At 38.3% G+C, this 26746-nt stretch overlaps 1 protein-coding gene across 1 annotated transcript in view; it reads left to right on the top strand.

Annotated features, from left to right (window-relative positions):
- Positions 1-26746, top strand: part of PTH2R (parathyroid hormone 2 receptor) — a 138465-nt gene that overhangs the window by 67457 nt on the left and 44262 nt on the right. Inside the window, exons 6-8 of the mRNA XM_062196966.1 lie at positions 2528-2625; positions 22381-22570; positions 23771-23924. Of these exons, the coding sequence (XP_062052950.1) occupies positions 2528-2625; positions 22381-22570; positions 23771-23924 (442 nt within the window). The remainder of the gene's footprint in view (positions 1-2527; positions 2626-22380; positions 22571-23770; positions 23925-26746) is intronic.

A 26746-nucleotide genomic window follows, 5' to 3' on the forward strand; every position in this document is an offset into this window, starting at 1 on the left:
GGAGGGTGAACCAGCAGCAAAAAGGAGGACCTTTCTCTCTGTCTCTCACTGTCTACTCTGCCTGTCAAAAAAAAAAGTAAATAAAATAAATGGTATAGTGGCAAGCATTTAGCCTAGCAGTTAAGATGCCTGTGTCCTATATCAGAGTACCTTGGTTTAATATCTGACTTTGGTTCCTACTCCAGCTTCTTGTTATTGCAGACCCTGGAGGCAGAGGTTATGGCTCAGGTTAGTGTGTTCCTGCCACCCACATTGGAGAATTGGATTGAGTCTGCAGCTGCTGGCTTTGGCCCAAACCAGGTCTGGCTGTTGTGGGCATTTGGGGATTAAACTATTGGATACAAACTCTGTCTCTTTGAAGCAAGTGCATACTATCTATAAGAAACTCCCTTCAGGGGCCTGAGTTGTGGCACAGTGGATCAAACAATATGGGGTGCCAGTTTGAGTTCTGGCTGCTCCACTTCCAATCCAGCTCCCTGCTGCAAATCCAGCCTGAGAAAAGCAGTGGAAGATGGCCCAAGTATCTGGCCTTTGCCACCTACATGACCCAGAAGAAGCTCCTGTCTCCTGGCTTCTGCTTGGCCCAGTCCCAGTCACTGCAGCCATCTGGGGAGTGAACCAGTGGATGGGAGATCTCTCTGTCTGTTCTTCTCTGTAACTCTGACTTTCAAATAAAAATCAATTTTTAATGATATTTACTTCAAATATATATATATATATATATATATATATATATATATTTACAAATATACCATGGAATACTACTACTGTTATATGCAACAACTTAACTGGACCTTGGGTACATTATTCTGAGTAAACAAGGAATCTCAAAAAGTATCATACTATATAACTTAAATAATATTTATGAAATGCAGAATTGCAAAGAGGTGAAACAAATTTAGAATTCTCAGACCAGAGGGTGGGAAGGAGGAGGGTCGGTGTGTTTGTAAAGCAACAGCACAGGGAGGTCTTTGTACTGGTGAAATATTTCTGTAGCTTGGTTGCATTGAACGGACCATCAAAGAAGGAGGTACCTTTCTCTGAAGGGAGGAGAGAACTTCCATTTGATTATGCCTTGTCTAAATAAGGTCAGAGTTTGTGAACTCAAGAGGCTTCCATAGCCTTGACAGCTCATGACAAGAGCCTTGGGTGATTACTGATGCTATAAACAGGAGTGTCAATCATTAAATCAACAACAGGAGTCACTGTGCACTTACTCCCCATGTAGGATCTCTGTCCTTAATGTTTTGTACTATGCCAATTAATGATAAAATTGTTTTCAAACAGTACTTTATACTTTGTGTGTCTGTGTGGGTGCAGTTTGTTGAAATCTTTACTTAGTATATACTAAGTTGATCTTCTGTGTATAAAGATAATTGAAAATGAATCTTGATGAAGAATGGGATGGGAGAGTGAGTGGGAGATGGGATGGTTGCAGGTGGGAGGATGGTTATAGGGGGAAAAGCCACTATAATCCAAAAATTGTTCTTTTGAAATTTATATTTATTAAATAAAAGTTTTCTAAAAAAGAAATATTTCTGTAGCTTGGTTGAATTTATGGTTATAAAGCTGTACAGTGACACAGGACTACGAATATACACATTGCACTGATGTAAAATTTCTGCTCTTGATATTTTATTATAATTATGTAAGATATAACTAATTGAGGATACTGTGTTAAGAGTACATGAGACTTTCCCTACTATATTTCGCATTCCTGTGAATCTAAAATTATTTTAAGTTTAAAAAGTTAAACAGGAATGACCCATTAATATAGGTAACAATATTGTTCACAAAAGAGCATATGCCATATAATTCTAAGAAGTCTAAGAACAGTTAAGAAGTATGTACAGTACATGAATAGAGAAAGATAATTTTTTAGGGGAAGAAATTGGAACAATAAATACCTGGAGGTAGGTGGTTGGTCATTTTGTGACTAGCAAGGGGAACCAATGAAATTGACTTGCCAAACCCATTAAACTGGTCAAAAAAGATCTTTAAATTAGGAAAAGAAGAAAATAGATATAGATTAGGATGAGATAACAGTGTAGATCATGTGTAGATGGAGAAGACTGATACATTTCAATCTAGTGGTTTGATTTATTTAACCAATGTCTTCAATTTACTTGGATGTATGACAATACTGTTTAATGAGCTTGAGAGCACAGTAAATGTACTTTTGTTCTCAACGTTAATAGCTGGGTTTTAACACTCAAGGACAAGGTCTTAATCTGTAGCATCAAATGAGTAATTCACTAAGTTATGACACCTGGCACAATAGGGGAGGGGAAATGTGTCCTGCCTGTTGAATGTATTAGTTTATTGAAAGTTAACTGAATTGCCAATCTTTAAAACACTGAAGTTCAATAAAGTGCATGAACAATAGAAAAAAAAATTTTATTGCATATAAATTACAGTCTTAAAGAGTTAAGAGAAGGAGAAATAATTTTCCAAAAATGGCATATTGTTTCTACTAGTTTCCTAATAAGTAGTGTTTTAACAAATTTTTCTGTCTGTTTTCCTGCAGGAAGAATTCTTTGAGCGCCTCTATGTCATATACACTGTTGGTTATTCCATTTCTTTTGGTTCCTTGGTTGTGGCTGTTCTTCTCATCGGTTACTTCAGGTGAGAGAATCCCAGTTACTTTCTGCATGAGGTAGCATGGTCTAACTCCTATCCACAAAAGACAGGAAGATCTCATAATCCTTGCCCCCAACTATTCTTCCCAAGCAAAAGATTTTTTAAAAATTTTTAAAAATTTCATTTAGTTATTAAAGTTTCATATATACAGATTTAGGAGCATTGTGACACTTCCCCGCCACCCCCCACCCCCCGCACATGCTCCAACCCTTTCTCCTCCTCCTTCTCACATTCCCACTCTTAATTTTTACAAAGATCTATTTTCAGCTTACTTAATGATTGTGTAGTTAACCCTACATTAAAGAAAATAATCCAACAGAGATGTCAAAAATCTCTATGACGAAAATTACAAAACACTAAAGAAAGATATAGAGGAAGACATTAACAATGGAAAAATCTTCCACATTCATGGATTGGAAGAATCAAGATCATTCAAATTTCCATACTACCAATGCAACAGACAAGGGCTGTAAACAATCATCAGATCTCAAAATGTCTATTTCACTCCAATACGTTATATTTTAGGTATGCTATTAGTTACTTTGGGTCAGGGAGAACACATGATATCTGTCTTTTTGAAACTGTCTTTTTAAATTTAACAGTTTCTAGTTGCATCCATCTTGTTGCAAAAGACAGGATTTTTTTTACACCTTAGTAGTACTCTATAGTGTATATATACCATATTTTCTTTATCTAGTCAACAGTTGATGGAAGTCTGGGCTCATTCCATATCGTAGCTATTGTGAATTAAGCTGCAGTGAGCATGGGTATATGGATAACAATTTCAGATGCTGATTACTTTCTGGTTTGGGTAAATTCCCAGGAGTTGGATGGCTGGATCATATGGTAGGTTGTCTATATTCATATTTCTGAGGTTTCTCCATACTGTCTTCCACAGGTGCTGCATCAGTTTATGTTACCACCAACAGTGTAGGGGTACTTTTTCTCATACATCCTTGCAAGCATTTGTCATTTGTTGATTTCTGTGTGAGAGCCATTCTAACTGGGGTGATATGAAACCTCATTTTGGTTTTGATTTATAGTTCCCTGATGGTTAGTAATCCTGAACATTTTCTCAAGTGTCTGTTGGCCATTTGAATTTCCTTTCTTGAAAAATGCCTGTTCAAGTCCTTTGCCCATTTCTTAATTGGGTTGTTGTTGAATTTTTTGAGCACTTTGTAGATTCTGCATGTTAACCCTTTTCAGTTGTGCAGTTTGCAGATACTTTCTCCTGTTCTATCAGTTGCCTCTTCACTTTGCTGAGTGCTTCTTTTTCATTGCAGAAGCTTCTTGATATAATCTAGTTACTCAATTTTGGCTTTGATTGCTTGTGCTTCTGGTGTCTTCTCCAAGAAGTTGTGGCCTATACTAACATCTTTCAGAGTTTCCCCAAAGTTCTCTAATAATTTGATGTAATCAGGTAGTAGATTTAGGTCTTTCATCCATTGTGAGTGGAGTTTTATTTGTAGGTGTAAGGTGTAGTTCTAGTTTTTTACTTCTGCACACGGAGATCCATTTTCCCCAGCAATGTGTTAAAGACACTGTCCTTGCTCCAGGTAATGATTTTAGCTTCTTTATTAAAGATAAGTTAATTGGAGATGCATGGCTTGATTTCTGGGATTTCTATTCTTTTCCATTGGTGTACAAGTCTGTTTTTGTGGCAGTACCAGGCTGTTTTCTTCTTTTTAAATTTTTTTTATGTATTTGACAGATAGAGTTATATATATATATATATATGTGTGTGTGTGTGTGTGTGTGTGTGTGTGTATATATATATATATAGATAGAGAGAGAGAGAGAGAGAGAGAGAGAGAGAGAGAGAAAGGTCTTCCTTCCATTGGTTCACTTCCCAAATGACCGCCACAGCCAGCACTGTGCCAATCCGGAGCCAGGAGCCAGGTACTTCTTCCTGGACTTCCATGCAGGTACAAGGGCCCAAGCACTTGGGCCATCCCCCACTGCCTTCCCGGGCCACAACAGAGAGCTAGTACCAGGCTGGTTTGATTATAACTGCCCTGTAATATGTCTCTAAATGAATCAGGTATGTGATACCTCTGGGTTTGTTTTTGTTGTGTAAGATTACTTTAGGTATTTGGAATCTCTTGTGTGTTCCCATATGAATTTTAGAATCATATTTTTTTCTAGATCTGTGAAGAATGTCATTGATATTCTGACTTCGATCATATTGACTTTAAAATGTTTTTGGTAGTATGGAAATTTGAATGATCTTGATTCTTCCAATCCATGAATGTGGAAGATTTTTCCATTGTTAATGTCTTCCTCTATATCTTTTTTAGTGTTTTGTAATTTTCGTCATAGAGATTTTTGACATCTCTGGTTAATTTTTTTTCCCAAGGCATTTAATTCTTTGTGGAGCTGCTGCTAAGCACAAGACTTTGATTGTACTATTTGACATTTTATTATTATGAATTCATGTGGGTTTCTGATGTTAGTTTAAAAGCTTAAAGTCAATAAAGGTCCTTGGCCCATCTCTTAAGTGGGTTGTTTGTTTTGTTGTTGTAGAGTTTCTTGATCTCTTTGTAGATTCTGGTTATTAATCCTTTATCTGTTGCATAGTTTGCAAATATTTTTTCTCATTCTGTTGGTTGCCTCTTCACTTTCCTGTTTATTTTGCTGTACAGAAACTTCTCAATTTGATGTAATCCCAAATGTTAATTTTGGCTTTGACTGCCTGTGCCTCTGAGGACTTTTCCAAGAAGTCCTTGCCTGTGCCTATCTGTTGCAGATTTCTCCAATGTTCTCTAATAATTTGATGGTGTTGGGTTGTAGATTTAGGTCTTTAATCCATGTTGAGTGGATTTATATGTAAGGTGAAAGGTAAGGGTCTTGCTTCACGCTTCTGCATGTGGAAATCCAGTTTTCCCGGTACCATCTGTTGAATAGAATGTCCTTACTCCAGGAATTGGTTTTAGATCCTTGATCAAGTATAAGTTGGTTGTAGATGTTTGGGTTGATTTCTGGTGTTTCTATTCTGTTCCATTGGTCTATCCATCTGTTTCTGTACTAGTACCATGCTGTTTTGATTGCAACTGCCCTGTAGTATGTCCTGAAATCTGGTATTGTGATGCCTCCGGCTTTGTTTTTGTTGTACAAGATTGCTTTAGCTATTCGAGGTCTCCTGTGTCTCCATATGAATTTCAGCATCATTTTTTCTAGATCTGAGAAGAATGTGTTTGGTATTTTGATTGGTATCACATTGAACCTATAAATTGCTTTTGGGAGAATGGACATTTTGATGATGTTGATTCTTCCAATCCATGAGCTTGGAAGATTTCTCCATTTTTTGGTATCCTCTTCTATTTCTTTCTTTAAGGTTTTGTAATTCTCATCGTAGAGATCTTTATCGTCCTTGGTTAAGTTGGTTCCAAGATATTTGATTGTTTTTGTGGCTATTGTGAATGGGATTGGTGTTAGCAGTTCTTTCTCAGCTGTGGCATTGTCTGTGTATACAAAGGCTGTTGACTTTTGTGCATTGATTTTATATCCTGCTACTTTGCCAAAGTCTTCTATGAGTTCCAATAGTCTCTTAGTAGAGTTCTTTGGATCCCCTAAAAAAAGAATCATATCATCTGCAAAGAGGGATAGTTTGAGTTCTTCCTTCCCAATTTGTATCCCTTTAATTTCTTTTTCTTGCCTGATGGCTCTGGCTAAAACTTCCAGAACTATATTGAATAGCAGTGGTGAGAGTGGGCATCCCTGTCTGGTACCGGATCTCAGCAGAAATGCTTCCAACTTTTCCCCATTCAATAGGATGCTGGCCGTGGGTTTTTCATAAATTGCTTTGATTGTATTGAGGAATGTTCCTTCCATACCCAGTTTGATTAGAGTTTTCATCATGAAAGGGTGTTGAATTTTTTTGAATTCTTTCTCTGTAGCTACTGCGATAATGATATGGTTTTTCTTCTGGAGTTTGTTAATGTGGTGTATCACATTGATTGTTTTGCGAACATTGAACCATCCCTGCATACCAGGAATAAATCCCACTTGGTCTGGGTGGATGATTTTTCTTTTTTTTTTAACTTTTATTTAGTAAATATTGATTTTTAAAGTACAGTTTATGGATTACAATGGCTTCCCCCCCATTACTTCCCTCCCACCTGCAACCCTCCCCTCTCCCACTTCCTCTCTCATTCCATTAACAACAAGATTAATTTTCAATTCTCTTTATATGCAGAAGTTCAGTTTAGTATATATTAAGTAAAGATTTCAACAGTTTGTACCCACACAGTAACACAAAGTGAAAAATACTGTTTGAGTACTAGTTATAGCATTAATTCACATTGAACAACACATTAAGGACACAGATCCTACACGAGGAGTATGTGCACAGTGACTCCTGTTGTTGACTTCACAAATTGACACTCCTGTTTAAGGTGTCAGTAATCTCCCTAGGCTCTAGTCATGAGTTGCCAAGAGTATGGAAGCCTTTTGAGTTCGCTGCCTTTGATCTTATTTCGACAAGGTCAAAGCCAAAGTGGAAGTTTTCTCCTCCCTTCAGCGAAAGGTATCTCCTTCTTTGATGGCCTATTCTTTCTACTGGGATCTCACTCACAGAGATCGTTCATTTAGGTCCTCTTTTTTCTTTTTTTTTTTTTACAGAGTGTCTTGGTTTTCCATACCTAAAATACTCTCATGGGCTCTTCAGCCAGATCTGAATTCCTTAAGGGCTGATTCTGAGGCCAGAGTGCTGTTTAGGACATCTGTCATTCTATGCTTTATGGCCTAGTATATAGTCAATCCTAGAGAAGGTTCCATGCACTGCTGAGAAAAATGTAAATTCTTTAAATATAGGATTGAAAGTTCTGCAGATATCCGTTAGATCCATTTGGGCAATAGTGTTGATTAAATCTGCTGTTTCCTTGTTGATCTTCTGTCTGATTGACCTGTCTATTTCTGAGAATGGAGTGCAAACTATGCAACAGATAAAGGGTTAATAACCAGAATCTACAAAGAGATCAAGAAACTCCACAACAACAAAACAAACACCCCACTCAAGAGATGGGCCAAGGACCTCAATAGACATTTTTCAAAAGAGGAAATCCAAATGGCCAACAGACACATGAATAATTATTCTGGATCACTAGCAATCAGGGAAATACAAAACAAAACCACAGTGAGGTTTCACCTCACCCCTTTTAGAATGGCTCACATGCAGAAATCTACCAACAACAGTTGCTGGCAAGGATGTGGAGAAAATGGGACACTAACCCACTGTTGGTGGGAATGCAAACTGATAAAGCCACTATGGAAGACAGTTTGGAGATTCCTCAGAAACCTGAATATAATCTTATCATACAACCCAGCCATCCCACTCCTTGGAATTTACCCAAAGGAAATTAAATTGGCCAACAAAAAAGCTCTCTGTACTTTAATGTTTATTGCAGCTCCATTCACAATAGCTAAGACCTGGAATCAACCTAAATGCCCATCAACAGTAGACTGGATAAAGAAATTATGGGATGTGTACTCCACAAAATACTATACAGCAGTAAAAAAAGAAAGAAATCCGGTCACTTGCAACAAAATGGAGGAATCTGGAAAATATCATGCTGAGTGAAATAAGCCAGTCCCAAAGGGACTGATCAGTGACAACTAACCGAGTATGAAAAGGAAACCTTTTGAAGTGAAATGGACACTATGAGAAACAGTGACTTGATCAGCCCTTGTCCTGAATGCTGATGAACAACTTAATACTTTATCCCTTTTAGTATTTTTTGTTCTATTTTATACTATGGGTTGAACTCTGCAATTAACACACAATTATTCTTAGGTGTTTAAATTTTAATGAAAAGTGATCCCTGTTAAAATAACAGTGGGAATAAGAGAGGGAGGAGATGTGCAATTTGGGACATGCTCAATTGGACTTGCCCCAAATGGTGGTGTTAGAAACATCCCGGGGATTCCAATACAATCCCATCAAGGTGGCATGTACCAATGCCATCTCACTAGTCCATATGATCAATTTCTGTTCACAATTGACCATAATGATAGGTCTAAGAGTCAAAGGGATCACATAAACAAGACTAGTGTCTGCTAGTACTAACTGATAGAGTAAAAAAGGGAGAGAATGATCCAACATGGGAAGCGGGATACACAGCAGACTCATAGAATGGCAGATGTCCTAAATAGCACTCTGGCCTCAGAATCAGCCCTTAAGGCATTCAGATCTGGCTGAAGAGCCCATGAGAGTATTTCAGGCATCGAAAGCCAAGACACTGTGGCAAAAAAAAAAAAATGACCTAAATGAAATATTTCTGGGAGTGAGATCCCAGTGGAAAGAACAGGTCATCAAAGAAGGAGGTACCTTTCTCTGAAGGGAGGAGAGAACTTCCACTTTGACTATGACCTTGTCTAACTAAGATCAGAGTCGGTGAACTCCGAAGGCCTCCATAGCCTTGGCAACTCATGACTAGAGCCTAGGGAGATTACTGATGCTATAAACAAGAGTGTCAATTTGTTAAGTCAACAACAGGAGTCACTGTGTACTTATTCCTCATGTAGGATCTCTGTGCTTAATGTGTTGTTCAATGTGAATTAATGCTATAACTAGTACTCAAACAGTATTTTACACTTTGTGTTACTGTGTGGGTGCAAACTTTTGAAAGATTTACTTAAAATATGCTAAATTGATCTTCTGTATATAAAGAGAATTGAAAATGAATCTTAATGTGAATGGAATGGGAGAGGGAGCAGGAGAGGGGAGGGTTTCTGGTGGGAGGGAAGTTATGGAGGGGAAAAATAATAATAGAAAAGTTGTACTTTGGGAATTTATATTCATTAAATTAAAGTTAAAAAAATAAAAGGTTAAAGTCAAATATAACAGATCTGTCCTGCAATATATGTAAGGATACTTCAAAAAAGTTCATGAAAAATGGAATTCTGGTGGTTCAAAGTAATTTAGGCAGAGGAAGAAGATGAGGTGGGAGGTCTTTTAGATGAAGTGAAATCTAAAGTGATATTTGGGTATAAATGGGATTCAACAAAAATAAAGAGAATAGTGAAGAGTGATCCAAACCTATGTCTATATTAAGGGAAAGCATGGAATCTTTGATAATTCAGGATTCCTTTAATTGATTAATTGCTTCCTTAACAAATATTTTCTCTACCATGTGATAGACTTTTTTTTTTTTTTTTTGACAGGCAGAGTGGACAGTGAGAGAGAGAGACAGAGAGAAAGGTCTTCCTTTTGCCGTTGGTTCACCCTCCAATGGCCGCCACGGTAGCGCGCTGCGGCCGGCGCACCGCGCTGTTCCGATGGCAGGAGCCAGGTGCTTCTCCTGGTCTCCCATGGGGTGCAGGACCCAAGGACTTGGGCCATCCTCCACTGCACTCCCTAGCCACAGCAGAGAGCTGGCCTGGAAGAGGGGCAACCGGGACAGGATCGGTGCCCTGACCGGGACTAGAACCCGGTGTGCCGGCGCCGCAAGGCGGAGGATTAGCCTGTTGAGCCACGGCGCCGGCCGTGATAGACTTTTTTTAGTATTGATAGATTTCGTGTTAATTTATGCTGCAGGTCAGAAAAGCAGCATGTGTATCACTGAAATAGATTTAACCATTGAATGATTATAAAAATTGTTAGTACTGTGTTTGTATAAGAGATTTTGGGAGCATAAGGAAAGTAGTCCAATCTTAGGGGGTGAGGAGAGGAGAGAGAGAGCTAGAGAGAAAGAGCAATCTATCCCAGCACGACTGACTTGTGAGCTAGTATTAAATAACGTGAAGCTTCGGTGCACTCTGAATGGTAACAACAGAATGTGCAAAGACTCAGTTGTATGGAAGTAGATGACACAAGGAACACAGGAGAGGCCCACACATACACAGCATTTGAAGCACAGGGAAGAGTGGTATATAGGAATGCCAGGAAGAAATTAGCGTTTTGTGGTACTAGACTTTGTATTCTCTTGTCAAGTGCCTTTGGATTTTGTTCCACAAAAGTAGCAGACAGCTAATGAATTTTTGTTTTTACGTAGAAGAGTAACATGATTAGATTTTGGGAATTAAAGAGGATTTCCCCAAAACAGCTTTGAGAAGTTGACTTGGGCCAGGAGCAATGAAGCTCTGTGTCTAAGATCACCAGGTCATACAAAGGTGGTCAAGCTGAAAATAGAACCTTTTTCATTTGACTCCTTATCCAGAGCTTATTCCGTTGTACTCCACTTGGCTCTGGAACAAAGCTATGTGAAAAATCAGCAGTATAGAAATGACTAAATAATCATTCTTCAATTTACTAATAATTCATCACAGTTTTAATAATGGATTCTTTAAAATTTTTATATACTTTTTTGCAGTTGCTATACTCTATAGCATAAAGTTATACAAAAATTTCAGAAATTCTTCAGTGTCAGAAAACAAAATATTCCTTTATTAGGATAGTAAGTAATGTGTCTTAAACATCAAAACTTAGGAGGTTTCCAAGATGGTGGAATAGGGAGGGAAATTGCTCTATGCTAGGGGAAGATAGTTAAAAAAAGTGGAGAGAGTGCGATCTTAGGGAAGAGTTAGGGAGAAAACTGTAATGGAAAGTCCACTGAAGGAAGAGGGATGTTGTAGCTGTACATGGAGGGTGTGGAGACATGGCAAGAGCATGGACACAACACTGGACACCAGCAGCCAAGATCCTCAGCACCAGCATTGGAGAGTGAGGTGAGACCAGACTGCCGCAGGCCAAGCCACTGGCAATATAGCTGTGGGGATAGCCAGCCTGGAGCCTTGTGGGGGACAGTGTACCTGCCAACCTAGAGGAGAAAAAGGGGAATGTGTCTCTCTCACCATCACCCCCCCCCCCCACTACAATGGTGCCCTGTAACTGGCTATGAGAGGGCGGATGCCATTTTGGAAATACATAACAACTGTGCCAGCTTGTGTCTGCCCACCCGGCAAACAGCTGAGAGGAGATGTTAGAGTCTGGCTGGGAAGATTGACAGGGGGCTGGGTACCCACATAAGAGTGTAGGTGCTCCCAGCCTCCCAGCATGTCACAGGCTCTGGGACTGAAGCTGCCTGGGTGAAGTACCCACATGTGGCTGGCTCTAGGAGTGTCTCCTCATCTCTGTGGCAGGATGGACTGACAGTGGCGTGGATCCTCAGTGCCCCATGACTGTGGGAGCCTTGTGTGCTGGGACTATGGAAACACTGTGGCTGTGTGGGAGGGTGCAGGGTGTGGCTGGGTCTCTTGGCAGTAGGTGTGGGGGCTCCACATACTCAGGATTCCCTGAAGGTCTGTGTAGTCATTGTGGTAGTATCCATGCTCAAACCAAGGACTGCATGGATCCTTTGTGGTGTTTTTGTGGTAGTGCAGATGAATATTGTAAACAATGGGGCTAGAGCCTGAGCATTGGTAACCTTGGAGGAGAAAAGGTGAGGGTAAGATTACACCAACAGAGCTGATAAAACCCTCCCCTCTGATGAAAAGACAGGAGATCTACCATGCCCAACTTGGGTATCATCTTGGATATTCTCCCAACACTGGTGCACTGAACAGAATTCCTTGGCCACACCCAACACATGCCTCTGGGTATTCGCGGGATGAGCAGACACTCTACTAAGCCACAGAGGAAAAGCTCAAAGATAAAGCCATCACATGGAATAAAACTCAGCAAATCCCTAAAAATAAGCACAGATATTCAAGAAACAAGAATAAGGAAGACAGCATCATGCCCCCAGAGGAACACAATAACACTTCAATACTAGAATGGGAACATGAAGAGATTGAACAATGCCTGAATGGAATTTAAAAAATTGCTTGTAGGATTACTTAGAAATAATCAGAAGCAAATCCATGAATTAAAGTAACCCATCCATGACATGAATAAATATTTATCCCATGAAATTGGGATTTTAAAGAGAAATCAAAATGAAATATCAGAAAGGAAGAATTCAATAGATCAAATAAAATTGCAATGGAAAGCTATAACAACAGACTTGGTGAAACAGAATAAATAATATATGAGTTAGAAGACAAATATCTAGACTTAAAAAAGAAGAACTCAGAAAACTAAAGAATAGTGTTGGAGATTTATGGGATACTATAAAATGACCCAACTTATGGGTCTTAGGTATTCCTGAAGGTGTGGAAAGAGAGAATGGATTAGAAGGCCCTTTTAGTGAAATAATAACAGAAAAATTCCCTAAATTGGAGAAAGAAAGGGATGCCCAACTACAGGAAGCACATAGAACTTCTAATAGACATGACCAGAAAAGATCTTCACCATGACACATTATAGTCAAACTCTCCACATTAAAATGCAAAGAAAAGATTCTAAAATGTGCACAAGAGAAATGCCAGATTACTTTCAGAGGATTTCTAATTATATGCGCAGCTGGCTTCTCATCAAAAACCCTACAGGGTAAGAAAGAATGGTGAGATATATTTCAAGGTTTAAGAGAAAATAACTGTTAACCCAGAATACTGTACCCTGCAAAGCTCTCATTTATGAATGAAGGTGAAATAAAGACCTTCCATAACAAAAAAATTGAATTTGTTACCTCTCATCCAGCCTTACAAAAGTTGATTAGAGATGTGCTACACACAGAAACAAGAAACGTGGTTATCATTATGAAAGAAGGTGAAGGCAGAAACTCTCCCAGTAAAAGTTCAAAGGAAAGCCAAAGTAAACAATAGGAATATTTATGGAAAAACGGCAGGGTCAAGTCATTACTTATCAATAGTCACCTTAAATATATATAGCCTCAATTCTCCAGTTTAAAAGATACAGATTGGCTGAAAAGGTTAAATAACAAGACGCATCTATTTGCTGCCTAGAAGAAACACATCTCACCAACAAAGATACATGCAGAATGAAAGTGAAAGGATGGGAATAGATACTCCATGCTAATAGAAACCAAAAAAAAAAAAAAAAAAAAAAAGAATTGGTGTAACCATTCTAATATCTGACAAAATAGACTTTAAAACAAAAACTGTTAAAAGAGACAAAGAAGGACACTATGTAATGATTAAGGGATCAATTCAACAAGAAGATGTGAGTATAATAAACACATATGTACCTAATTACAGGGAACCTGGCCATTTAAAAGAAATACAATAGTAATGCGGGATACAAATATCCTACTTTCAGCAATGGACAGATCAACCAGGCAGAAAATCAGCAAGGAAACAGCAGAGTTAATTGACACTATATACCAAATGGACCAACAGATACGTACAGAACTTTTCATCATACAGATGCAGAATACACATTCTTCTCACTAGTGCATGGAACTTTCTCTAGGATAGGCCATAAAGCAAGTCTTAGCAAATAAAAAAAAATCAAAATCATACCACATATCTTCTCTGACCACAATGGAATGAAGTTGTAAATCAGCAATTTAAGAATCTCTAGGGCCGGCGCCGCGGCTCACTAGGCTAATCCTCTGCCTGTGGTGCCGGCACCCCAGGTTCTAGTCCTGGTCGAGGCACCGGATTTTGTCCCAGTTGCCCCTCTTCCAGTCCAGCTCTCTGCTGTGGCCCAGGAAGTGCAGTGGAGGATGGCCCAAGTGCTCGGGGCCTGCACCCGCGTGGGAGACCAGGAAAAGCTCCTGGCTCCTTCAGATCAGCGTGGTGTGCCGGCCGCAGTACGCCGGCCGCGGTGGCCATTGAGGGGGTGAACCAATGGAAAAGGAGACCTTTCTCTCTGTCTCTCTCTCTCTCACTGTCCACTCTGCCTATCAAAAAAAAAAATCTCTAGAACATATGCAAACAAATCAAGACTGAACAACAGGATCTGGAATGAACAGTGGGTCATAGGAGAAATTGAAAGAGAAATAAAGAAAATTCTGGAAGTGAATTAAGATGACAATATAACACATCAAAACTTATGGGATACAGCAAAAACAGTGTTAAGAGGACAGTTAGTAGCAGTTGGTGCCTATATCAAAAAATTGGAAAGGCACCAAATAAATGAGCTATAATGCATCTCAAGGACCTAGAAAAACAACAGCAAAACAAATCCAAAACTAGTTGGAGAAAAGGAGTAATTAAAATTAGAGAAGAAATAAATACAATTGAAACCAAAAAACAATACAAAAGATTAGCAAAATGAAGAGCTGTTTTTTTTAATTTTACATTTTTTTAGCGTTTATTCAGTGAGAAAAATACACAGGAAAGTGAGGGCTTTATTTAGGGGAGAAAGAAGTCTAGAGCAGAAAGAAGTCTAGAAAGTAAGTTGGGTCTATACCAGGCAGAGAGCAGACCGGGAGCCATGTGGAGCAAGCATGCAGTTAGGAGCAGCCACAGGTAACATAGTGAGGACAGGAAAAGAGAGAAGGTGGCCAGAAGGCTGCATGCCGGGAGGTGCGGGACAACCGAAGAACTGTTTTTTTTTTTTTTTTTTTTTTTTTTAAATAAACAAAATTGACACACCATTGGTGCAACTAACTGAAAAGCAGGAGGAGACTCAAATCAATAAAATTAGAAATAGAAAAGGAAATGTAACAACAGATACCACAGACATAAAGCGTGATCAGAAATTTCTACAAAGAGCTGAATGTCAACAAATTGGGAAACCTAGAAGAAATGGATAGATTCCTGGACACACAAAACCTACCTAAATTGAGCCATGAAGACATAGAAAACCTAAATAGATCAATAACCAAGATGGAAATTGAATCAGTAATAAAGACCCTCCCAACAAAGAAAAGCCCAGGACCAGATAACTTCACTGCTGAATTCTACTAGACATTTAAGAAGAATTAATTCCAATTCTTTTCAAGCTATTCAAAACAACCGAAAGAGAGGGAATCCTTCTATGAAGCCAACATCACCTTAATTCCTAAACCTGAAAAATATACAACAGAGAAAGAGAACCATAGACCAGTTTCCCTTATGAACACAGATACAAAAATCCTCAACAAATTTCTGGGATGCAGAGATGGTTCAGAAACCTCAAATCAGTCAATGTGATGCATCACATTAACAAACTGAAGAACAAAAATCATACGATTATCTCAATAGATGCAGAGAAAGCATTTGATAAGATACAGCATCCTTTCAGGATGAAAACTTCAAGCAAAATCAATATAGAAGGAACGTTCCTCAACACAATCAAGGCAATTTATGAGAAATCCATGGCCACCGTCCTATTGAATGGGGGGCAAGTTGGAAGCATTCCTACTAAGATCTGAAACCAGACAAGGATGTCCATTATCACCATTGGTATTCTATATATTCCTGGAAATTTTAACCAGTGCCATTAGGCAAGAAAAAGAAATCAAATGGATACAAAATGGGAAAGAGGAAGTAAAACTGTCATTATTTGCAGATTGCATGATTCTGTTTATAGGGGATCAAAAAGGCTCCACTAAGAGACTATTGGAACTCTAAAAGAGTTTGGTAAAGTGGCAGAATATAAAATCAACACACAAAAACCAACAGCCTTTTTATATACAGACAATGCCATGGCTGAGAAAGAATTTTTAGGATCAATCCCAATCACAATAGCTACAAAAATCTTAAAATATGTTGGAATAAATTTAACCAAGGAAATCAAAGATCTATGATGTGAATTACAAAACATTAAAGAAAGAAATAGAAGAAAACACACAAAAAATGGAAAAATCTTCCATGTTCATGGTTTGGAAGAGTCAATATCATCAAAATGTCCATACTAGTGAAAGCAATTTACAGATTCAATGTAATACCAACCAAAATACTGATGACTTTCTATTCACATATAGAAAAAACAATACTGAAATTCATATGGAAACACAGGAGATCCTGAATAGCTAAAGAAATCTTACATAACAGCTGGAGACATTATCAGATTTTAAAACATACTACAGGTTAGTCATAACCAAAACAGCATGGTGCTGGCACAAAAACAGATGGATAGACCAGTGGAACAGAATAGAAAATCCAGAAATCAATCCACACATCTACAATGAACTTATCTTTGACAAAGGATCTAAAATCAATCTCTGGAGCAAGGACAGTCTCTTCAACAAATGGTGCTGGGAAAACTGGATCTCTGCACTGTTGGTGGGAATATAAACTGGTACAGCCACTGTGGAAGACAGTATGGAGATACCTCAGAAATCTGAATATAGACCTACCATATGACCTAGTCTTCCTACTCCTGATAATTTGCCCAAATGAAATGAAACCAGCATATTAAAGGGTTATCTTTATCCCCTTGTTCATTGCAGCTCAATTCACAATGTAAAGATATGGAATCAATACATACATCTGTCCACTGAAGACTGGATAAAGAAATTATGGGATATGTCCACACTGGAATACTACTCAGCTATATAAAAAGTGAAATCTCATCTTTTTCAACAAAATGCGTGCAATTGGAAACTATTATACTTAGTGAAATAAGCCCTTCCCCAAAAGGCAAATACCATGTTCTCCCTGATCTGTGGTGATTAGCAGAGTACCTAAAATGTAATCTATAGGAGTGAAATTGACCTTTGAGATATGATGATTTTGAACAACTCTTGTCTTGACTGTTGAGGAACAGTTTACTTTTTCTTTTTCTTTTTTTTAATACTAGTTGTTGAATTCTTTACTTAATGTAGGGTTAATCTTATGTATATACGTTTAATTAAAAATAGATCTTGGTGAGTGGCAAACTCCGTGGGGAAAAGTTCACCAGGCTAACTAGAAGAGAGAGAGGAAAAAAAAAAGTGACCGATACGGACACGAGTTTCTCTCTCTCCGCTCACCCCATTTTAATTCGTGTGACCTGAATCTGTGTATCATATGTTTTATTCTGGTTGGTAGAAAGAAACTAAAAACATTTTATATGGTTGTGCTTAAGTTTACTGGTTAAACAAATTAAAATGTATTGATTTTAGCAGCTTAAATTTATGGACAATCTTATCTATAAGCCAATTAAAATAAAATTCTTAATAATATTTTCCCATGTGGACATACAATATGTACACATATATAACATAACATAATACACCAATGTAGCAATTTTAATAATAGCTTTTAAAATCTTTAACTCTTTTTGTAGATTGCCAATTGATTTGAATTGCTTTTTGTTTTTAGTAACCTCAGTTAACCATACTTTCTCTCAGTTGGTACTGTTAATACATTATTGGCTTCATCTGTTTACAGAGCCGTCCCAAAGTACTGAATACAATAGAAGTGGCTGGAAAAAGTCCATAGGAACCTATAGGAGGACAGCTAAACACAGAACCAACAACGCTTTAGTTTTATGAGCAGCAAATCATATATAACTGTGGATGACAAAAGACTTTATGTCGCCATGTTTAAAATTATAAACCCATCAACCAACAAGAGGCACTTGCTTATTTCACAGTATTTTTGAAAGCACCTGTAGGATTTTACAAGTATTTAACCCTTTAGGCCTCTGGGGCTTTCTCATTAAGATAACTATCATGTCTAGTAACACAAGATCATTAGACTTTTTAATTCTCAAACATTTGTATTAATAGCATTTTCCACTATAGAAACTTAAAATTTGGTACCACGTCCGTCACATCTTGACAGTACTTCTAATATAATCCATATAGCCCGATTAGTTGGTATCTCTATATGATGAGAGACATAGGTCCTTCGATTTTCTTAGTTGGGCCCAAACTGGAAAAACGAAAGTCCAAGATTTACTGGAAATTTTAGAGTCCAGACTGTTTGAAACTTTGATTTTTTGAATGCCTGTCAAGAATGCCAAGAAGGCTCAAAATCCAAAATATCTGGTTGAAATAAGATTCCTTAAAATCATGACATAACATAGACCAAATTTGATCATTGTTACAAGGTGATTATTCAAATCTTTGAAAATAAGCACATATTTAAATAACCCATAGCTCTTAATAAAAATTCAGCTGTTTTTGAACAATTAGAATTTAACAGACATCAAGAGAACATAATAGATTACTTTAACACATTGCTTTAACAGAGCATCAGAGTTTAATTCTATGTCAAAGAGAAATTGAGCTTCCTGTGATCTTTTGCTGTGAGGTTTCCTTCCTTTACCTTCTTTCATATTGGTGACCATGTTTCTGTGTTTCTGTCTGTAACACATCTTTAAGCATCTTTTGCAGGGCAGGACGAGTGGCGACAAATTCTTTCAATTTCTGTTTGCTATGAAAAGTCTTTATTTCACCTTCATTCACAAATGAGAGCTTTGCAGGATATAGTATTCTGGGCTGGCAGTTTTTCTCTCTTAGTACCTGGGCTATGTCTTGCTATTCCCTTCTAGCTTGTAGGGTTTCTGATGAGAAGTCTGCTGTGAGTCTAATTGGAGATCCTCTGAGAGTAATTTGACGTTTCTCTCTTGCACATTTTAGGATCTTTTCTTTATGTTTCACTGTGGTGAGTTTGATTACGATGTTTCGTGGTGAGGATCTCTTTTGGTCATGTTTACTAGGGGTTCTATGAGCTTCCTGTATTAGGATGTCTCTGTCCTCCAAACCTGGGAAGTTCTCTGCAAGTATCTCACTAAAAAGGCCTACTAATCCTTTCTCTCCCTCCATGCCTTCAGGAACTCCTAGAACCCGAATGTTGGGTTTTTTAATAGTATCCTGTAGATTCCCGACAATATTTTTTAGATTTCTACTTTCCTCTTCTTTTCTTTGGTTTGCCTGTTTCCTTTCCTGTTCTCTGTCAGCTAAGTCCGATATTCTCTCTTCTGCTTCACCCATTCTGTTTTTAAGGCTCTCTAATGTGTTTGTCATTTGATCTATTGCATTCTTCATTTCATTATGATTTCTGCTTTTGATGGAGCCTTAGAGGCTTGAGATGGGTGTGGCCTGAGAGCTCTGTTTGGCTCCTCAGGTTTGAGGGTGTGCCAAAGGTGACACTCCCAGGTTAGGCGTGGTAAATCTCTCTCTCTCTCTCTCTCTCTCTCTTTCTTTCTTTCTTTTTTTTTTTGATTCAAAAGTGACCTAATTCCACACAGCTGAACGTAATTGGAGGTAGTTAGCAGGGAAATGATATACCCACAGGAGCCAGAGATTGGAAGCTCTTTCCCAAGGACCACACAGGGAATCTGTGCTGCCCTCAGTGTGGGCTCCAGTTCTCCTCCAGTCTCCCACTGGGTTGCCAAAGTTACCGAATTGTAGTGTCTCTGGAGAGTACTCACGTGAATTCCATGAGTTCTCTCCCCCACCGTCTCTTGTTTCTCAGTCTCGGTTCATTAGCACCACACATTCATTAGATCCTAATCTCCTGTTATTTCACACCCCCCCCCCCGAGTCAGGTTTTTCTGCTAGGCTCAGGGCCGGTGCAGACCTGAGGTCGCCCTGCTTATGACGTATGTCCAAAATGGCGCCTGCCCTTTGTGTTGCTCGCCTTTGAGAGGTGAGTGGAGAGAAACTCGTGTCCGAATCGGTCACTTTTTTTTTCTTCTCTTTCTCTTCTAGTTAGCCTGGTGAACTTTTCCCCACGGGGTTTCAAGCCTCGTTCCCTCTAGTCTCCTCTTTCCGCTTGCCCGCTGGTGTCTCGGGCCATTGAGGTTCGGCTCACCTCGTGTTCCAGCGCTGGTGTGTTGAGTCTGCTGCTGGTGTCCCAAACTTGGGCTCCCACGCTCTCCATACAGGTCCACTGTGAATCACCAGTTCCGGAAGAGTTTCCTCTGCTGTTTCTTCCCCTACTCTTCCTTGAACCTGCAGTAACTCCACTTTTATTAAACTATCTCTCCCCGGACTATCAGTGTGCTCCCTTCCTATTCCACCATCTTGCCGCTCCCCAAAGTTTGTATACGTTAAATAAAAGTTTTCTAGGCAATAAAATACATTTGGAAAAAAATTGAAGTTTCCTTACACACTGTGATAGCACTATTCATGTATATCTGAGAGCTATCTGAGCATAAACAGCTCACTTGTGAAGATGCAGTGAAGTGTCAATGAATGAATAATAGTAGTCTAGGTGCCATGGACATAAATACATGTCCATAACTCGGTAACAGTGTAGTCATTTCCCAAATGTCTGAGCTTATTATAGTCTCATTTGGACTTTCCTCCTATTTCATGAAATACAAACTAGACTCAAAAGAAAACATGCTATCTGATTCCATTTTATAAAAGGCAAACATGGCAAGGAAGGTGGAATTAATCTATGTTGTTACCTTTGGTGAACCAGTGACTGGAAAAACTGAAGATGGATTCTTTTTTAAAAGATTTATTTATTTATTTGTGATGCACAGTTACAGACAGAGGGATAGAGAGGTCTTCTATCTACTGGTTCACTTCCCAAATGGCCACAATGGCCAGAGCTGGGCCGATCTGAAGCCAGGAGCTGGAAGCTTCTTCTGTGTCTCCGATATGGGTGCAGGGCCCAAGCACTGGGACGATGCTCTGCTGCTTTTCCAGGCACTTTAGCAGGAAGCGAGATTGGAAGTGGAGCAGCTGGGACTCGAACCAGCACCTATATGGAATGCAGGCACTTTAGATGGTGCCAGCCCCATGAGGGTGGTTTCTGACGTTTAGGTAATGCTCTCCTTGTTGGACTGGATTCTGATTACATGGATGTGTTTACCTTGTGAAATTCATGTGTGTATTTTCTCACTAGTTTTACATAATAAAAAGTTGAAAATATTGATCATAGGATATACTTGATCTAGTATCATTTGAATAATAGAGATATTTAAGTAAGAGTAATATGAATATATTATAGTGACTATTTAAAAGTAAAAAGTATATTATTGGATTGAATTATTTTACTCCCTTACAAATTGACTGCTTTGTCCTTTCTAGAAGAAAATCAATATTAATGTATTTATTATAAGAAATGTTGGGCATTTGCATTTGGCTTACTTTAAGTAAAGGAATGGTGGATCTTGGCTTTTTTTTTTTTAAACCAAATCATATAATGTTTTTCCTAGTGCATTCTTTTTCATTAAAATAAAAATGTCATTTTGATTTAATTGTCTATATAGTTATTTCTAGCTTTCTAGGAGTTAGTTATACAACTAACTTAACTTGTATTTAGGATCCTTTTGTAATTCCAAAGCTTAAGTTAAAATGAGCTTTTTACTTTCAGACATATCTAGGAAATAAAATTTACATCATGCTGGAAAAATATCTTACTTTTTCTCAGAGAATATGTTGAAAATTTGGAAGTTCTGGTTTTAATAATGTTTATTCTGTTTCAAGGTGGTTCTCTATTAATCATTTATTAACTTTAATAGGTAATATCATCAAATACTGGTCTTTTACACTGAAAATCTAGGTGAACACAACAGAAGATCAGGATTCATGCCAAATTAATTCTTAAAGAGTTATTTTTAGTTTTTGATCTCAGTTTCTATTGGAAACATAATAATGAGTTTCTGTCTTTTTTCAGATTTACCATGTTTTTTTTTTTTTTTTTTTTAAGATTGATCTATTTGAAAGGCAGAGTTATATATATAGAGAGAGAGGGAGGGAGGAGAGAGAAAGAGAGAGAGGGAGAGAGAGAGAGGTCTTCCATCTGTTGGCTCACTCCACCAAATGGCCATAATGGCCAGGGCTAGGCCAGGCCAAAGTCAGGAGTCAGGAACTTCTCTTGGGTCTCCCATGTGGGTACAGGAGCCCAGGTACTTGGACCATCTTTTGTTGCTCTCTTAAGTGTGTTAACAGGGGGCTGGATCTGAAGTTGAGCAGCTGGGACTCCAACTGGTACCCTCATGGGATGCCGGCGCCACAGGTGGTGGCCTCACCGCTATGCCACAGCTCTGGCCCCCATATTTTCTTCTTTTTTGAGAGGAGCTTATGTTTACATTCTGTCCCCATTACTAATTTTGTTCTAAATTGTGGATGTTTTTTTCCACAGACGATTGCACTGCACTAGAAACTACATCCACATGCACTTATTTGTGTCTTTCATGATGAGAGCTGCAAGCATCTTTGTCAAGGACAGAGTGGTCCATGCTCACATAGGTGTAAAGGACATGAAGTCCCTGATAACGCAGGATGGCTTACAAAATTCCATCGAAGCACCATCTTTGGAGAAGTCACAGTATGTAAGTGTTTTCACAACTATCTCTCAATATTGATTCATACAATATTATGAATAAGTAAAAATTTACATTCCACTAAATGCATGTTAATTTGTTTTGGGATATCTTGTCTCCTAACTAAGAATCAGATTAACAGTTTGAATATTGACATTTTCTTCTTCAATTCTCTCCTCTCATATCTAAGCACTTATCATTTTAGTTGATTAAAAGTGCTGAGTCTTTCTTCAACATTCTGAAAAGGAAACTATAAAAAGCACATCATTGGAATGGCATCTGATGCCTGTTCCAAAAAAATTGTCATGGCTTACTGCTTTCAAAAGTGAAGTAAAAAACCTGTCAAAACCAAAACCAAAACCAAAACCAAAACCAAAACCAAAAACTAACTTGGGATTTAAAGGCCCAAAATATTTAGTCCCTTTGTTATAGATGTAAAGTTTTTTCCCAATGTAATATTCCATAGTATTTGTTTCTGTTCTTAAATATCCTGGTATTAGTTAAAAAATAGAATCACCCAATAGTATAGTTCATTAGATCATTGAAATGGTAAACTGAATACTAGTTATTGTAGATTGTTTTGATTATATAAATTAATGCTTTGTCTGTACCTATGCCTCTTTACCATAACTTTGTAGTTCCTACTGATTCTGATTCTGGGCTGACCTTGTGATTTGTTTTGCCCAACAGAAGGAAGTAGAAGTGATAGTGTCCCAGGTGAAAGTAGACCTCTATGAATAAGCCTAGACGAGATGGGCTGAGTCCAGCCCAGATCAGCAGAGCCACTCAGCCATTTGCAGGCTTATAAGACCTATTAAATGCTTGTAGTTTTTAGTTGTTAACTTTTGAGTCAGTTTTTTTTAGCCATAGTTATATTAAAAAAAACCACAATAAAATAAATCTATGTTAGAAAAATAGGTAATATTTCCTTCATTTTTATACTTCCCTAGTTTTATCTGATGTTCATGTATTATTTTTATAAAGAGGAAAAAATAAAAATGGATATTTTGTAGGCTCTAAGGGAAAGCATTTTATTTTATAAATAAAATTGAATCTTTAGTATTGAAAAAGCTGTTAAAATAACTTTGTTCTGATCTCTTTTGGCCTTCCTAGACTATAAAAAAGAAACTGAAGAATTATTTTTTAACGGTCTAATGTGGGCAGCCTGTAAAGTTCTAATATGATCCAATTCTGATTTATTTATAACAGATTGGGTGCAAGATTGCTGTTGTGATGTTTATTTACTTCTTGGCTACAAACTACTATTGGATCCTGGTGGAAGGTCTCTACCTGCATAGTCTAATCTTCGTGGCGTTCTTTTCCGACACCAGATATCTGTGGGGCTTCATCTTGATAGGCTGGGGTAAGACCTGTTATCTCCTTTCCCGGGAAACATAGGACTTTCTGTCATGTCTATGCTTGGCATCCTTCGGCCGTTTTCCTGAAGCCATTCCTCTCTGTCTTATCTTTATCCCATCTGCTTTCTCTTTCACTGTTCTTAGATAAAATTGATTAAGATTGAGTCTATAGTTCTCCCAGTGGCAACAATGTTTTCAAGTCTAATTTACTGTTAGTGTTCTTGGGCTAGATTCTTGAAGGATTTCTTTGGAGGAAATAATAGAGAATGCATTGCTAGCCATGCACATTTGCAACTACTGTCCTTTTTTATGTCAGTGTTTTACTTATCAAAACTTCATCCTTGAAATTTCATTAGAATTTCATATTTCATTAGAATTTCATTTTTGAAATTCTAAACTACGATGATGAGTCTTTTATTTGTGTTTTTAGGTCATATGATGAAAAAACTAGGCAGAAATTAGCACAATCAACTTGACTACATATAACAAATACAAATTAGAAATTCATTATGTGAATTTAGTATATCTTTTAGAAGGAGATCATTCAAATTATGAGGATTATAAATAATTATAAAAATGCATCCAATTTGGATTTTAAAAATGACTTATCATTCTAGGAATGATGATTGAATTAGACACTCAATATGATAGGGAGACAATAATGCTGTTTGCTTGTTAAAATTTAAGGGAAATTAAGACTCATATGTGGTTAAATTAAGAAGTGTCTTCAGGCTATCAATCACAGATCTCAACTGCTATTTTAATATTCAAACTATGAGGTTCTCAGCATAGGAAAAAATAATTAAATGATTCAAGACTAAATTTGAAGCTTTTATTTCTCTTTCAAAATAACAATTTTCCTTTGCCTGTCTTACCTTATCACTTACAATGTGAAGAAATATTAATTTACTGCTAGCTAATTAGCAACCTTCAAGAAGACCAAGTGCAAATTTTCTGCAACACTTCAATTATTATGAAATACTAATTGCTACGATTAAAGTGTTGTTTCTGAAGACATCTCATTTTAAGGCTCTCTCTTCTCTTTGACTAGCGATTACTAATAAGGGCACTTTTGAAATTTCCTTCATAGTTTTTTGATAGTTTATCTTCATACCAAAATAATATCTGTGAACCCACATTCAGTAATCAGTAGAATGTCTTAGAAAGATATTGATAAAGGGGCATCACTGTGGCATAGTGGGCTAAACCTCTGCCTGTGGTGTGGCATCTCAGTGGGCACCAGTTCAGGTCCTGGCTGCTCTACTTCTGATCCAGCTCTCTGCTATGGCCTGGGAAAGCAGTAGAAGATGGCCCAAGTCCTTGGGCCCCTGTACCCACGTGGGAGACCTCGAGGAAAATCCTTGTTCCTGGCTTTGTATAGGTCCAGCTCTGTCCATTGCAGTCATTTGGGGAGTGAACCAGCTGATGTCTCTCCTTTTCTCTGTCTATAACTCTACATCTCAAATAAACAAATAAATAAAATCTTAAAAAATATAAATAACTGAGGTGAACGTTTGACTTAGCTCTTTAGATGCTTGCATCTCACATCAGAGTACCTGGGTTTCTTTCTTTCTTTCTTTTTTTAAGATTTATTTAATTTATTTGAAAGACAGAGTTACAGAGGAAGAGGGTGATACAGAAGATTTTCAATCCATTGATTCATTCCCCAAATGTCTGTGACAGTTGGGGTTGGGGCAGGCCAAAGCCAGGAGCCTAGACCTCCATCTGTAGTTCCAGATCATGTTTTAGCATGATCTCTATCTAGCAAACATATTTTAATCATCTGTTTGATAGCACAAATATATGTGTGTGAAAGTCACCGTCAGTTCACTTTGTATTGGTATGATCAAATACTTGAAACTTGAAGCTTTAAGTAAAAAGGTTTGTTTGGTTCATAGTTCTGGAGGTCTAGGAAATGGGTGTTTTGTGAAGGTGTCATGGCAAATGGCATCACATGGTGGCAGTGTGTGCAGGACAGATTGAATTCTAAGAGTGGTGGCATGAGAGTGAGCTGAAAAAACTCAGCCAGCTCTATAACAACCCATGTCCTTCAAGACCTAACCACTCCCATGAGGTGGCCCTTAATGCTGTTGTAGGATGGTGCCCCTAGTGACATAATCACCATTATTAGGCCTCTTCTTTTCAAAGATTCCATCACCTTTCAACATCATCACCCTGGGGACTGAACTTCCAGTATATGAACCTTTGGAGGGGAAAAACCACATCCAAACCTTAGTCCCTTGCCAAGAATTATGTAGTCAGATCCTTTAGGTTAATTTGCTTCCCTAGTCTAATTGTATGTATCAGGTTAAAATTATCATTAATTAATTTTTATTTATTTGAATGAGAGCTACAGAATGACAGTGAGAGTGAGAATGAGAGAAAGAGAGAGACAGAGAAAGTGAGCAAGAGCAAGAGGGAGAGCAAGAGGGGGAAAGAGAAAGAGAGGGAGAGATAAAGAAAGAGTGAACTTAGGCCGGCGCTGTGGCTCAACAGGCTAATCCTCCACCTAGCGGCGCCGGCACACCAGGTTCTAGTCCCGGTCAGGGCACCAGATTCTGTCCCGGTTGCCCCTCTTCCAGGCCAGCTCTCTGCTATGGCCCGGGAGTACAGTGGAGGTTGGCCCAAGTGCTTGGGCCCTGCACCCCATGGGAGACCAGGAGAAGCACCTGGCTCCTGCTTTGGGATCAGCATGGTGCGCCAGCCGCAGCGCGCCGGCTGCAGCGGCCATTGGAGGGTGAACCAACAGCAAAGGAAGACCTTTCTCTCTGTCTCTCTCTCTCACTGTCCACTCTGCCTGTCAAAAAAAAAAAAAAAAAAAAAAAAA

Source organism: Lepus europaeus, chromosome 1, assembly GCF_033115175.1.
Source record: "Lepus europaeus isolate LE1 chromosome 1, mLepTim1.pri, whole genome shotgun sequence".
NCBI classification, from domain to species: Eukaryota; Metazoa; Chordata; class Mammalia; order Lagomorpha; family Leporidae; genus Lepus; species Lepus europaeus.